The sequence below is a fragment of the Emys orbicularis genome, chromosome 11 (assembly GCF_028017835.1).
Source record: "Emys orbicularis isolate rEmyOrb1 chromosome 11, rEmyOrb1.hap1, whole genome shotgun sequence".
NCBI classification, from domain to species: Eukaryota; Metazoa; Chordata; order Testudines; family Emydidae; genus Emys; species Emys orbicularis.
Genome location: NC_088693.1, coordinates 72,409,209 through 72,423,962, shown reverse-complemented (window position 1 = coordinate 72,423,962; position 14,754 = coordinate 72,409,209). Strand labels below are relative to the sequence as shown.

Below are 14,754 nucleotides of genomic sequence, written 5' to 3'. Positions count from 1 at the left end.
AAATAAAAGGGGAGGGGGTCCATTTAGAATCCTTCAGCATGGAAACAACATTTTCAAAACCAGTAGTTTTGGCTAACTGTAGTAGTCAATATCCTTGCTAATGGAAGTGAAAGGATGGTCCCATAGGTTAGAGTGAGGCACAGATAGCAAGTGGCTGGCTAGGCTTCTCTGCAAATGAACCCTAACCTGGACCTGCAGCACTACAGTTCTTAAAGCAGGAACCAGCAGTTGTATGATGACTATGGCCCACATAGAATATCAGGGTTGGAAGGGACCTCAGGAGGTCATCTAGTCCAACCCCCTGCTCAAAGCAGGGCCAATCCCCAGACAGATTTTTACCCCAGTTCCCTAAATGGCCCCCTCAAAGATTGAACTCACAACCCTGGGTTTAGCAGGACAATGCTTAAACCACTGAGCTATCCCTCCTCCCTCCACAGCCTCAAAGATATTTTTGTGTCTAGTGCTCATTGAAATCAGTGAGTGGTAGGTGCCTAAATACACTTGAGGACATAGGCCTATGTGATTTGGCCCTTCATCCACCCTCATTTGAGATGAGAACTATCCCCCAATTTATGTCACTTGTGACTAAAGTACTAGCTGGACTAGGGATAGCTCAGTGGTTTGTGTATTGGCCTGTTAAACCAGGATTATGAGTTCAATCCTTGAGGGGGCTGCTTAGGGATCTAGAACAAAATCAGTACTTGCTCCTGCTAGTGAAGGTAGGAGGTTGGCCTCAATGACCCTTCGGGGTCCCTTACAGTTATATGAGATAGGTATCTCTCCATCTATCATACTAACTGTCCTATGTCAGTGGTTCTCAACCAGAGGTACATATACCCTGGGGGTACGCAGAGGTCTTCCAGGGAGTCTCATCTAGAGATTTGCCTAGTTTTACAACAGGCTACAGAAAACGCACCAGCGAAGTCAGTACAAACTAAAATTTCATACAGACAATGACTTTTTTATACTGCTCTATATACTATACACTGAAATGAAGTACAATATTTATATTCCCGTTGATTTATTTTATAATTATATGGTAAAAATGAGAGAGTCCTGGGAGAATAACATGAGGGGGAAAGGAGTCCAGGAGAGCTGGCTGGATTTTAAAGAATCCTTATTGAGGTTGCAGGAACAAACCATCCTGATGTGTAGAAAGAATAGTAAATATGGCAGGCAACCAGCTTGGCTTAACAGTGAAATCCTTGCTGATCTTAAACAGAAAAAAGAAGCTTACAAGAAGTGGAAGATTGGACAAATGACCAGGGAGGAGTATAAAAATATTGCTCAGGCATGCAGGAGTGAAATCAGGAAGGCCAAATCACATTTGGAGTTGCAGCTAGCAAGGGATGTTAAGAGTAACAAGAAGGGTTTCTTCAGGTATGTTAGCAACAAGAAGAAGGTCAGGGAAAGTGTGGGCCCCTTACTGAATGAGGGAGGCAACCTAGTGACAGAGGATGTGAAAAAAGCTAATGTACTCAATGCTTTTTTTTGCCTCTGTCTTCACGAACAAGGTCAGTTCCCAGACTACTGCACTGAGCAGCACACTATGGGGAGGAGGTGACCAGCCCTCTGTGGAAAAGAAGTGGTTCAGGACTATTTAGAAAAGCTGGACAAGCACAAGTCCATGGGGCCGGATACACTGCAATCCGAGGGTGCTAAAGGAGTTAGCGGATGTGATTGCAAAGCCATTGGCCATCGTCTTTGAAAACTCATGGCGATCGGGGGAGGTCCCGGATGACTGGAAAAAGGCTAATGTAGTGCCCATCTTTAAAAAAGGGAAGGAGGAGGATCTGGGGAACTACAGGCCAGTCAGCCTCACCTCAGTCCCTGGAAAAATCATGGAGCAGGTCCTCAAGGAATCAATTCTGAAGCACTTAGAGGAGAGGAAAGTGATCGGGAACAGTCAGCATGGATTCACCAAGGGCAAGTCATGCCTGACTAACCTAATTACCTTCTATGATGAGATAACTAGCTCTGTGGATGAGGGGAAAGCAGTGGACGTGTTATTCCTTTACTTTAGCAAAGCTTTTGATACGGTCTCCCACAGTATTCTTGCCGGCAAGTTAAAGAAGTATGGGCTGGATGAATGGACTATAAGGTGGATAGAAAGCTGGCTAGATCGTCGGGCTCAACGGGTAGTGATCAATGGCTCCATGTCTAGATGGCAGCCGGTATCAAGCGGAGTGCCCCAAGGGTCGGTACTGGGGCCGGTTTTGTTCAATATTTTCATTAATGATCTGGAGGATGGCGTGGACTGCACTCTCAGCAAGTTTGCAGATGACACTAAACTGGGAGGATGGTAGATACGCTGGAAGGTAGGGATAGGATACAGAAGGACCTAGACAAATTAGAGGATTGGGCCAAAAGAAATCTGATGAGGTTCAACAAGGACAAGTGCAGAGTCCTGCACTTAGGACGGAAAAATCCCATGCACTGCTACAGACTAGGGACCGAGTGGCTAGGCAGCAGTTCTGCAGAAAAGGACCTAGAGGTTACAGTGGACGAGAAGCTGGATATGAGTCAACAATGTGCCCTTGTTGCCAAGAAGGCTAATGGCATTTTGGACTGTATAAGTAGGAGCATTGCCAGCAGATCGAGGGATGTGATCATTCCCCTCTATTTGGCATTGGTGAGGCCTCATCTGGAGTACTGTGTCCAGTTTTGGGCCCCACACTACAAGAAGGATGTGGAAAAATTGGAGAGTCCAGCGGAGGGCAACAAAAATGATTAGGGGGCCAAAGCACATGATTTATGAGGAGAAGTTGAGGGAACTGGGATTGTTTAGTCTACAGAAGAGAAGAATGAGGGGGGATTTGATAGCTGCTTTCAACTACCTGAAAGGGGGTTCCAAAGAGGATGGATCTAGACTGTTCTCAGCGGTAGCAGATGACAGAACAAGGAGTAATGGTCTCAAGTTGCAGTGGGGGAGGTTTAGATTGGATATTAGGAAAAACTTTTTCACTAGGAGGGTGGTGAAGCACTGGAATGGGTTACCTAGGGAAGTGTTGGAATCTCCTTCCTTAGAGGTTTTTAAGGTCAGGCTTGACAAAGCCCTGGCTGGGATGATTTAGTTGGGGATTGGTCCTGCTTTGAGCAGGGGGTTGGGCTAGATGACCTCCTGAGGTCCCTTCCAACCCTGATAGTCTGTGATTCTATGACTCTATGAACACAGTCAGCTGAGGAGGCCTAGCTAGGCCTCTCTTCGGGTGGGTTCAGTGGGCGGGTGAGGGCTCAGGGTTGGGGCACGGGAGGGGGTTAGGAGTGCAGGCTCCGGGTGGCACTTACCTCAGGCGGCTCTTGGAAGTGGTGGCATGTCCCCCCTTCGGATCCTAGGCATAGGTGCAGCCAGGCAGTTCTGCACACTGCCCCGTCCACAGGCATTGCCCCGCAGCTCCCATTGGTCCAGTTCCTGGCCAATGGGAGCTGTGGGGCCAGCGCTTGGAGCTGGGGCAGCGCACAGAGCCCCCTGGCCGCCCCTGCACTCCTAGCCAGAGAGGAGACATGCCACCGCTTCCAGGAGCCATGCGGAGTCAGGCTGGGAGCCTGCCTTAGCCCCGCTGCGCCACCGACTGGACTTTTAACAGTCGGGCCAGCAGCGCTGACCAGAGCCGTTGGGGTCCCTTTTCAACTGGGTATTCCGCCTGCTAACCCTACTCTCTGCTCTGGCCCATGGGTGGGGTGGTAGAAGACAGAGCGCAGAGGAAAACCATTCTTCACCCACCTGCTCCAGGGAGGGAGGGAGCAATGCTGTTATCTCCTGTGCGCCCAGATCCAGGCTCTGGGGGGCCCCTATCAGGGGGGCTCTTACTGACCGTCTGCCCCGCGGATGAGGCGATGTCCCCATTGCAGCCCTGTAAATAAGCTGGGAGTGGAGTGTTGCTAGAAACCTTTTCCCCAGTGGCTGGATTTTTGAAGGCCGGGCCGCTGGCCTCTCCCTGCAATCGCGGTGCTCTGCTCTTCTCCCGCAGAGGGAAGATTGTGCTGGGCTATACGGACGCGGAGCTGCAGGTGCGCGGCACCGGGTACCAGTTCATCCACGCCGCTGACATGCTGCACTGTGCCGAGAATCACGTCCGAAGTAAGAGTGTTAAAAATCCCCCTTCCCCCCATCCCAACCTTCCCCGCCTCGGCGTGCTCCTCAGATTCCTGGGGATCATGGCAGGAGCCACCAGCTCAGTTTGCTATGGAGTATGTGACCCTGGGGACCGGGCCCTATTCTGGCTTGCTCACTCTGCCACCCCTGTCAGCATGGGGGTGGATGTCCAGCCGACGAGCCCCTCTCTGTGCCGTGTTGTGCATTATACAAGAGTCTGGCTCTTGCAGCTACTGGTGTGCTGGAGGGACTCTGTCTGACTTAGCCAGAACTCCTGCCAGGGTCTCCACAGCAGCACACGCTCTGCCACCTGCAGGCGCTGCCCCCTGACCTGGCCAGCTCTGCCCTCACCCTGCTCCCTTTCAGGGATCGCCCTGGCAGCATCACAGCAGGTAACCCTCTTAGCCCTGTCCATCCCTTCTGCGTCCCTGTGCAAGGCTGTGGGCACCCTGGCTGGCGAACCAGTCCTAAGGTCTTCAGGGGAACAGAAATCTGGTAGCTTCCCTTTTAAATTCCATTCCTGGAGCCCGCTGCTGTAGTCCATGTACACAGTCACATGGGAGCGGTCACCACGGGAATGCCACCTGCGAAGCCCTGTTACTTGGGCTTGGTACAGGGGGCTCAGAACATCCCCCAGAAAGAACTGGTGGGGAGATAACCACATCCAGGAGTGCAGGCCATGTCTCCGCCTTCCCTTCTTGCAGAGGTTTCCTACAAACACAGACTGCAAGGGGGGATGCACTGGAGCTACTGCGGGGCTGCACAGTGCCGCCAAGGCTCTGGCGAACACGACTGCTGGGTTACTCTTTGGATCATCCCTGCATGAGGCAGGAGCCAATGGGGGTGGTGGCTGGATCCTTCCTTGTCCCGTTGTGAACCCACACAGGGCTGGGCCCAGTCTGGCCCAGGAACTTCTCCATTGCACATGATGGGTTTGAGGTTCCTACAGACAATTCTCGGCCCATTAGCAGGGCCTGACCCAGTGAAGCGCTCAGAAGGGCATTGAAGGTGCTGGGCACCTGCTCAGCTCTTTGGAGGGTAAGAGCTGGCATGAGGAGCTCCAGCGTCCGCTGGTGCTCAGGGTTCACCCTCCCCCATGGAGCGGAGAGGAGCATCTCTTTTCCCAGCCCAGTGGTGCTGGATCCCTAGCTCACGGCCAAGTGTCCCACGTCAGGAGGGCAGGCAATACGACCTGGCCTTCGTAAAGGCATGAGCAATGCCTGATTAATTACTGAATGAAGGATTTCTGAAGGGACGGTGTTGATGTTAAGGACTGTGAATCTGTTGGACAAATCATGGCTTTGCCACCTGCTTGTCTGATCAGGAGCCCATGAGGCGATCCACAGACTGAACCGCAGCGATGTTGGACACAATTTCCACTTCAGGTTCCTGACCCCAAAGCCAGCTTGGTTCAGTTATTTCACCCAGCATCACCAAGTGACTTGAGCCCCTTCAGGGGTCCTTTCTCAGTGCAATATGTCATGCTCACGCTACAGGTCTGTCTCTGATGGATCCTACCCAAAACACATTGCATGTAACAGAAAGGGAGTCAAGGAAGAAACCCCACGCACAGTTTAGCCATAGCAAGAAGGGGTATTCTGTAAAAGCAGCCATATAGAAAGGGTTAATTGTTTAAATGGCCTCATTAAACAAGACACAGTTAGTGTGACCCTTATCTGCCCCTTCTCTCAGGTCCCAGCCCCACACATGTGGGCATTCTAATTTGGCTTGGGGGCGTAAAATTACCTCTGGGTCTTGTCTGACGTAACCTCTTAAATGGCTATCATTTTTCTAACATGGCTTTTATAAAGAACATGGGCCAGATATTCAGGTGGTGTAAATCAGAAATGCCTATTTACTCCAGCTGAGGATCTGGCCCTACTCCTTTAAAGAGCTAATTGTTCTGCCCCCTCCCTTCCCAGATAACTTAACACCACAGTGTCAGCAAATAAACAAACACACATGCAAATATTACTAGCATAGGTGTCATGAATGAGAAAAATGAGGAATTGTCCTTGAGTGGCATTGGACCAGATTGGATGGGCACAGCTGGGCCAGTCTGTATCGAAGGACTCATGTGCTCCAGGGCACTTCGGTCTTGCAGAAATCGCAGTACCTCGTGACACCAGGGCTCTGCATCCCCGGATCCACCTCTGCAGACCAGGTGTCGCTCCCTGCATTGTCTTGGCATCTCTTTTCCAGTGATAAAAACGGGCGAGAGCGGCCTGACCGTGTTCCGTCTCCTGACAAAAGAAAATAATTGGAAGTGGGTCCAATCCAACGCTAGACTCGTCTACAAGAATGGCAAACCTGATTACATCATCGCCACGCAAAGGCCGCTTGTGTAAGTGCCGGGGTACATGCCTGGAGTGGGTCTAACCTCTCCTGGGTTCTAGAGCCTATCAGGCTCTGAGTTTCAGTTAGTAAGGAAGCTCTAATAATCAGAGTAGGGCAGGTCACTTGCTTCATCTTCCTAGTACGCTGTCTTGCTTGTTGCTTCTCTCAGAAGGAGAACAATGTAATAATAATGCCTAGCTCTTATCATCAGTCGATCTCAAAGTACTTTACAAAAGTCACTATCTCCACTTTACAGATGGTGAAACCGAGGCATAGAGCAGTGAGGTGACTTGCCCAATGTCACCCAGCAGAACCGGGACTAGAAACCAGGGTTCCTGAGTTCCAGTCTAGCGCTCAAGCCACTAGGCCACAAAATATACAAATACTTTGAAACTCACCCATTGCTTGGGATGGGACCCAGGGACAAAAAACACTGTATTATTCTAAAGAACGAGAAAATATTCTGGGTTTGATTCTGATCTCACACCAGCTTCACACTGGTATACTGGCTAGAGGGGGGAGCTCGTGATTTACTGCACTGTTGGAGCAGAATCGGGCCCTTGTAAGCCGGGGCTCTGAAATTCCACAGTCCCCTCTGGCCTTCGCTAGGGCTACCTCATCTCCTCTGGCCGCTTACTTATGGCAAGAGAGGATCGCATACCCCTGCTGCTCCCCTGCATCTTTCTCAACCCTCGGACGCTGGAGTGAGGGACATCACATTTTTTTATTGAACACACTGTTTTTATTTTAAAAAAATACATACACTCATGCAAATAGCCAGAAACTTCTTATACTGACCTACAACATGATCCTGTGTACTATGAGCATGCTGCAGATGCTAAGGTGGGAATTATGAAAGCTTGTGTCTTTTAGAGGCTGGTCTTCAGCAGTAGCTGTTTTACCTTCAACCAGGAATGTCACAGGTTTTGCTAGAGCAAAATGTTAAAGACACTTTTAAAATAATGCAATAAAACAATAAGTAATGTTGGGGTTAACCCGTCATTTACTATTACACTCTGAACTGTGCAGTTAGCTGACCAGACCCGGGGGGAGCAGCATTGCAACTCCATTTTTCAAGATCCAAGTTTGCAGCTGTGATGGTGTTCACTCACGGCGCCTCCTGCTGGCTGTCCCGGGGACTAGCTCTGCTAGCTAATTATTAGTCTCACTGCCGTCACTTCTGCTCCAGGATCCACGTCACTCCCAGAACCATGGCATCTTCTTCATGCCACATCCCTATGGCCATGTCACTCTCTGTTCTCCCCCGTTCCGGGGGAACTGCAGTCTGCTGTCCGGCCACTTCCCTCAGTGGCAACTGCAACCAATTGTCTGGCCACTTCCTCTGTGGCAGGTGTCGGGGGGCCCAGGCCTGCTCACTACTCTGGGTCCCAGCTCAGGGACCCTGAAGATGGCCACCACTTGCTGTGTCCCCTCTGACTCCTCCGTTCCTTTCCCTGGGCCACTTCCCCACGGCCTTCAGCACCCTCTTCGCCCTTGCCTCAGGGCCCCAGCCTGTGAATCCTGCAGCCAATCAGGCACCGTCATTAGCTCCCCCATCCCCGGTCACTGCTAGCAGCACTGCTCTGTCCAGGGTGCTATTTCCCTTCTGCCTGGCCAGGAGCCTGGTGTTCCCTCATCAAGCTCCAGTCAGCTACTGAACTTGCTCTGCCCTGCAGCTCTTCTCATATGGGCCTGCCCAACCCTGATTGGCTGCTCCTCACAGCCCCTTTCCTATTGGCTGCTTTTCATGCAGCTGCCTGATTAACCCCAAACAGTCCAGTGTGGGACAGTCACCCCATCACAGCAGCCCACAGAAAAGGGGCGTGGGTGGCTCCATGCAGGGAACTGGATGGGGCTTTACCCCTTGCTGCAGGGAAGAGCTCAGACAGGGGACTCACCTCCCCAGTGGAGCAGATGTGCCTGCGTGCTATCTCCTTGCAGCTGTGGATGGTTTCCCCAAAGCTGCGCTGGAAATGTGCCGCCCCCTGCTTGAGTCTGCAGTGTGAGCCCCTGGAAAGGGCTGGCCAGCCCAGCTCCAGCACAGGCAGCTCCAGGCCCAACTGCTTGGGGAAGCAGGTGACTAGGGAGCAGCTCAGAGAGGTGTGGTGCACTCGCTTGGCTGCCCCTTCCTCGGCCCATGGGCAGCACAGCCACCTGGAGGAGCATAAGGTGTGGTGATATCAAGCACCAAGCCGTGCAGCTCGCAACCAGGAAAACTTGCCAAGCGGCTGAATTGATACTGTGTGATGGCAGTGTGGGGTCGCAGGACAGCCTTAAAAATTGGGGCCAGATGCAGGATGTCCCACACAATGTGGCACACTTGAGCTGCATTGTGCGACAACAGGCCAGTTATTAAGCCAAGCCAATGATACTCTCTGTGGCTGATCCTGGAAACCTTTTCTCCTACAAATAGTCCTGACTCTTGTGTGTGGTCTCCAACTTCACTGGGATTTCTCCCATGTATGGGAACCACATGCAGGAGTGAGGGGGTGCAGGGAGATTCCCTATCTCCCCTTCAGCAGTCATGAAAACACCACCAACACAACTGCAGAGGGTTTGCCCTCAGACTTTGCTTTGATCACAGGCTGCATTTTAGGGAGGTAAATGCTTGAACCTCCATCAATGAACTCCCTGGCAAAACTCCCATTGACTTCAATGGCACAAGATTGTGACTGATACCCTGATATCACTTATATCATCAGTTAGGCATATGTGAGCTTGCTGTTGATGCACAGTCCCTAGCCTAGAACATCCCTCTACCATCTGGGAATATCCCTCAGCGAGACCTTACCTTCACACAAAACAGCCGATAAATGCTATTGGTTTTTTTTTTCAAGTCTTAGTTAGTGTCATTCTTCATTCCGTCTGGAGTTTCCGTTTCTATTTTGTCCAGGATGAAATATAAACCTGGTGAAGCTACCTGACTTTGTCCATGCACCAGAGAACCAAACACAACTCCCCTGTTTTAAGAACCCTATGTTAGTTCTGCATCAGATTAAAGTCAAGGTTTTCCAGGAGCATAGGAATGGCCTGATTGGGTCAGACCAATGGTCCATCTAGTCCAATATCCTGTCTCTGACAGTGGCCAGCACCAGCTGCTTCAGAAGAGAAACTTTGGAGTAGGTAGTGATGGAGAACTTTGGCAGGCTGGATTTTGTTACTCTTTGCAATGTAACTATCAGCAATGGGGCGCTGGTGTGTGTTTAGTGGAAAGTTGATTTTGAACTACATTCCTTTCTCTTAGCAATGTTAAAATCCAGTTTTGTATGAGTGCAGCCTTCTGAAAGGGTTATATGTGAGGAAGACTTCAGACTATTTAATATCTCCTTTACCTTTTGTGCATGGAGGTCACTCGCCTAGGTTCCCCTCCCTCATCCCACATATAAGGTGCAAGCTTCCAAAAAAGATCTTTGATACCAGTGTTGACTATGTGAGCGCTAGGGGGAATCAGCGAGGTGATATTAACCTGTGAGATGAGTCATTCTAGGTCTCCTTGTGGGTATGTGCCCATAACCAATCTTGTCTTTGTTCTGTGCAGAGATGAAGAAGGAGGGGAGCACCTTCGGAAGCGTTCTATGCATCTTCCTTTTACCTTTGCTACAGGAGAGGCACTGTTATATCAAATGCCCTACCCGCTTCCTGGCTTCCCTGACCCTTTCCACAGCAAAGGGAAAAACAACAGATCCAAAAAGAATTCTCACAGTAAAGGGGGGAGGTCCCAGAAGGGCAATGTAGACCCAAACTCTCTCCTGGGAGCCATGATGAGGCAAGATGAGGCTGTTTATGTCTCCCACCCAGCTTCTACTCCCAAACATTCCTTCAGCAGCAATCTCTTCAGCCACCTGGGAGAATCTGGCTTATTTGGGACTGGAGAAGAGAACTGGAATGCGGTTGCTAATCCATTGTCCTCTGGGGAAAATGGTCCCAAGCAGGAGCTAGATGATTTGAGGCAAGGGGACCCAGTGTTGACCACACTGGATTCTCTCTCGATTAGCAGTGATGAAAACTGTTCAAATACTGAGCTGTTTAGTGCTTTAGAGGGTCTGGGGCTGAATGCTGAGGATCTGGAGCTCTTGCTGTTGGATGAGAGGATGGTGAGGGTAGAAATGGACTTGGATTATAGTCCGTCTCTGAATGATCTATTAACAAACAATGAAATCCTTTCCTATATTCATGGTTCACTTGTAAACAAAGGTGAGGATGAGCCCACTGGGGAGCAGCAGGCCTGTTCCTCGTCTGACCCAGGCCAGAATCCAAGCAAAGACCCAGTGGTGTATCCATCTCAGATGCCAGAGAAAGGATCCCAGTGCTCACCCCAGCCCCCGCCACAAAACCAGCAGTCGCTGATCTTGCATCTCCCTCAGCAAATGCAGCAGCACATTGTGACCCCAAACCAGCAGAGCAGCCAGCCGTGGGAGCAGCTGTTGCCCTCAGTTCTCAGTCAGCCGACACCCTCGCTGGTGAAGCCTAGCAGCCTGCAGTGGAGGCCACCAGCAGGAACAGCCGAGCTTGGGCTGTCTCCGTTTGTACAGTCACCTCTTGGTCATCAGCAGCAGAGTCCACAATGGGTCAGACCTCATGGATCAAACCATCTCCATCAACCCATAGAAATCCCTTACCAACATAAGCAACATGGGCAGCAGCTGAAGAGCAACCTCCACACAGTGCAGGGAGCACATCAACCACTCCTGCAGCAAAGCCAGCCCTGCATCCAACAAAACCGGATCCAGGCGCACACAGAGCCGCAGCTGAAACAAAAACACAACCAGCACTTGTTAGTGAATGGGCTGTGCAGCCATGACTCATCCAACCAGCCAACCCTAGGGGGTAACACATGGCAGGGCTATAGCTACAGGCCTGCAAATCAGCCACCCAGGGGGCTCCCAGCACAGACCGATAGCTATGGTGTCGAACAGGAGCTGAGCTCCCAGCTATGCCCAGCTCAGGTGCCAAACACAGGAGTGTCCACCATTCATTTTTACCTGAACGGGCTGTCCAGCATGGAGATGGGAGATAGCGGAGCATCCCAAGAAGAGATGACTCCGTATTCGGGTTTTGTCCCCCCTTCCTCATATCAGGTCATTTCTGCAAAGCAGCTGACCCCTGTTCCTTCAGTGTCCCAGTACCTGTGTCCAAATTCAGCCTTGGATCACTTTGTGAATATCCATGGACAACGGGAAGCCTCCATGCACTCTTACGGGACACACATGCCGTTATTACGCCAGGATAATATCCATAAGGTAAGCAGCTCTTTTACATTGGAGCTAAAGATTTCCTGAATCTGTCACCTGTTTCAGCGCCTCATCTAGTGGTGATTTTATTAATTTGGGGACTAACTCTCCTCCCATTTACACCATTGTAAATCAGGAGCAACTCCACTGTAGTCCAATGTCAAGTGGCCATCAGAGGAGGACCTGCCCCATTGGCCAAGCATTTTCAAAAGTGAGTAGTGGGGTGAGGTTTCTCACTTTTCAGGTGTCCAACCGGAGGTACCTGACAGGGGCCCACTGTTCAGAGGGTGGGAGTCCAGCAGTGTCTAACAGTTGGCCCCTTTAAGGAGTCTCAAGATGGGCAACTGAAATCACTAGCCCTTTTTGAAACTCTAGGCTTCTCCTTTAGTCTGCAAATACACACGCATTGAGTTAGCCTGCCAGAGTGTCCTATTGAATTGTGGTGCACTGCGGTGAAAAATGGGCCTTTGCTAACCCTTTCTCCTATGAAGAATTGAAGAACAAAAGAATGGAGAACATGCTGCATGGATTCCTGTCCTTAACAGGTGAACATTCCTGGCTCAAGTTTCCTGGATCAAGTTAGGGATCACGGCACACAGTGTGCGGCAAAATCCTCACCTCTGTATTTATGGACAGAAATGCCGAAAGAGTGATTGTTGCAATATGCCCATTGGTATTGCTCTGGCAAAACAAAGGTGAAGGACTGATTTTGCAGCAAAGATGTCAGAGTGCCTTTAGAACAATGCCTCCTATACAGGGGCGAAAGTAACTTAAAGGACTTACCGGTATGCCGGAGTCCTGAGCGGGGGCGTGGCCTCAACTGGAAGAGGCAGGGCCTTTCCAGATTTAAAGGCCCTGGGGCTCTGGCTGGGAGCCCCAGAGCCTTTAAATCACCCCGGAGCTACCAGCTGCAGAGGTGGCTGGGAGCCCCGGGGAGAATTAAAGGGCCCGGGGCTCCAGCCGCCATGGAGCTCTGGGCCCTTTAAATCACCGCAGGAGCCCAGCTGCTGGAGCTCTGGCGGGGACTTAAAGGGCCTGGGGCTCCCCGCAGCGGCTGGAGCCCTGGAACCTTTAAATCACCACCATGGAAGCTGGTCCAGTCTGGCACAGCATACTGGCTCTTGCCGGTACGCCGTACTGGACCGGACCAGCTTACTTTCACCTCTGCTCCTATAGGCCAGTTATCTGTCAGTGGTACTCACCTGTAGTATCTGAGTGCTTCATGCTCTTACATACAAGTTGCCTCATGTGCCCCTGTTTCATAGAATATCAGGGTTGGAAGGGACCTCAGGAGGTCATCTAGTCCAATCCCCTGCTCAAAGGGGGGCCAATCCCCAGACAGATTTTCGCGCCAGATCCCCAAATGGCCCCCTCAAGGATTGAACTCACAATGGTGGGTTTAGCAGGCCAATGCTCAAACCACTGAGCTATCCCCCCGCCTGTCTTCCCTCAGCCCAAAAATGATTGTGTTTTACAAACTGAAGCACAGAGAGACTAAAATGACTTCTGCAGGGTCACACCATAAGCCTTGGGAGAGCAGTGATTAAAGCCACTGCCTCATGCTGTGCTGCTTCCCCATCAACACAGGCTCCACTCTGCCCCATGCCACCAGCTCCACTCACTGCCTCCCCATTGGTTAGCCATTTGGGAGCTGAGAGCCAATCAGGTTCTGAACAGCCCCCCCTCATCCCTCCCCCCCCCAGCAGTGGGCAAGGGTAGGGCACACCTCTGCCAATGGAGAAGCAGTAACTAGAGCCGGGTGGTATGGGGCAAAACCCCTCCCCTACATGAGTGGTGGAGAGGTGGTTAGGCCAGCGAGTGGCATTTTGACCCGTCTTCAGCTGTAGCTCCATCCCATGCGTCTTCCCTATCTTCAAGGACTGGCCCTGGGTGACAGAGACCAGTTGAGACCTTCCCCTTCCACTGGATCGTCCAAGATGGGCCAGGACTATGGCCAAGAATGGATTCTCCTTGTTGCACCCCAGTGAGGCACAGGGACAGCAAGTGACTTACCCCAGGTCATACAAGTAGTCTGTGGCAGACCAGGGAATTCCTAGATTCATCGATTCAGATTCCAAGGCCAGAAGGGACCATTGTGACCATCTCATCTGAGCATCTAGATTGCCCAGGGCAGAGAACTGCCCCAAAATAATCCCTAGAACAGATCTTTTAGAAATTGAACCTGTCTCTCCCAGGTCCCAGACGACACTTTCCCCACTGGCCCATCTTTACCTTCAGTGTTTAAAACATTAAATCCTCCAGAGCCCCTAAACGTTTTCTCTCTGTCTTCCCTCAGCCCGAAAATGATTGTGTTTTGACCAACGCTAATGTGGGATACCCCCGAGACTGCCTGCTGCCCAACAGAAACCCTGCTTCCTCAGACGAGCTGCATTCCTGCACAGAACTGCTTCAAAATCATTCTAAACCCTCCAGCAGTGGCTTTTATCTCTAAGAGTGGACGATTAGATTGCCCAAAGCTGGATTGTTCAGACCATATGGAGAAAAAGCTGTGTTAAAGTTATGGAAAACAAGCAGCTATTTTTTTCTGGCTATTTTTATCAACCTCACATGGTAGTGATTGTGACAGAGAGGGCTTGGCCAGGAGTGAGAAGGAATTTTACATGGTGGAGTTTAATTTTCACAAAGATATTACCGATCTGAGCATTGATGTTCCACCTACAACAGTCTACTAGAGAGGCCGTGGCAGGGGGAAACAACTTTTAATTCTTCACAACCCCTCTGTAATGCATTTGTAAAAATAGTCAGGGCTTGAGCTTTGTACACAAAGTCTCATTTGTGAGATTATCTTGGAATGGCTGAGAGTTTTTTGTGTTCTTTGCTTCATCAGTTGGGAGTTTCCAAATGTCAGGGCCACTATCTGTTTTCTTTCATGTTTCCCTGGTAGGGTTATCCATTGCAGAAAGGCAAAGACATCCAGCTACAAAGGAAAATCGGCTTGGAAATATCTTGACCCAGCCTCATATCTTTCTTTTGTAGCAGTCTTTTAAATTGAATACAGAATTAATGTTTTGCTGTAGAAAACTACATTTTAACATGAACAAAGACAACCATGTTGAAGATGTGACATTG

The 14,754-nt window shown here is 50.5% G+C and overlaps 1 protein-coding gene across 1 annotated transcript in view; it reads left to right on the top strand.

The window, feature by feature from the left end:
- The window catches only part of LOC135885283 (aryl hydrocarbon receptor-like), a 115,165-nt gene extending 101,049 nt beyond the window's left edge, over positions 1 to 14,116 (top strand). Inside the window, exons 8-11 of the mRNA XM_065412927.1 lie at positions 3,972 to 4,081; positions 6,299 to 6,440; positions 9,972 to 11,673; positions 13,961 to 14,116. Of these exons, the coding sequence (XP_065268999.1) occupies positions 3,972 to 4,081; positions 6,299 to 6,440; positions 9,972 to 11,673; positions 13,961 to 14,116 (2,110 nt within the window). The remainder of the gene's footprint in view (positions 1 to 3,971; positions 4,082 to 6,298; positions 6,441 to 9,971; positions 11,674 to 13,960) is intronic.
- The last annotated feature ends 638 nt before the right edge of the window (positions 14,117 to 14,754 follow it).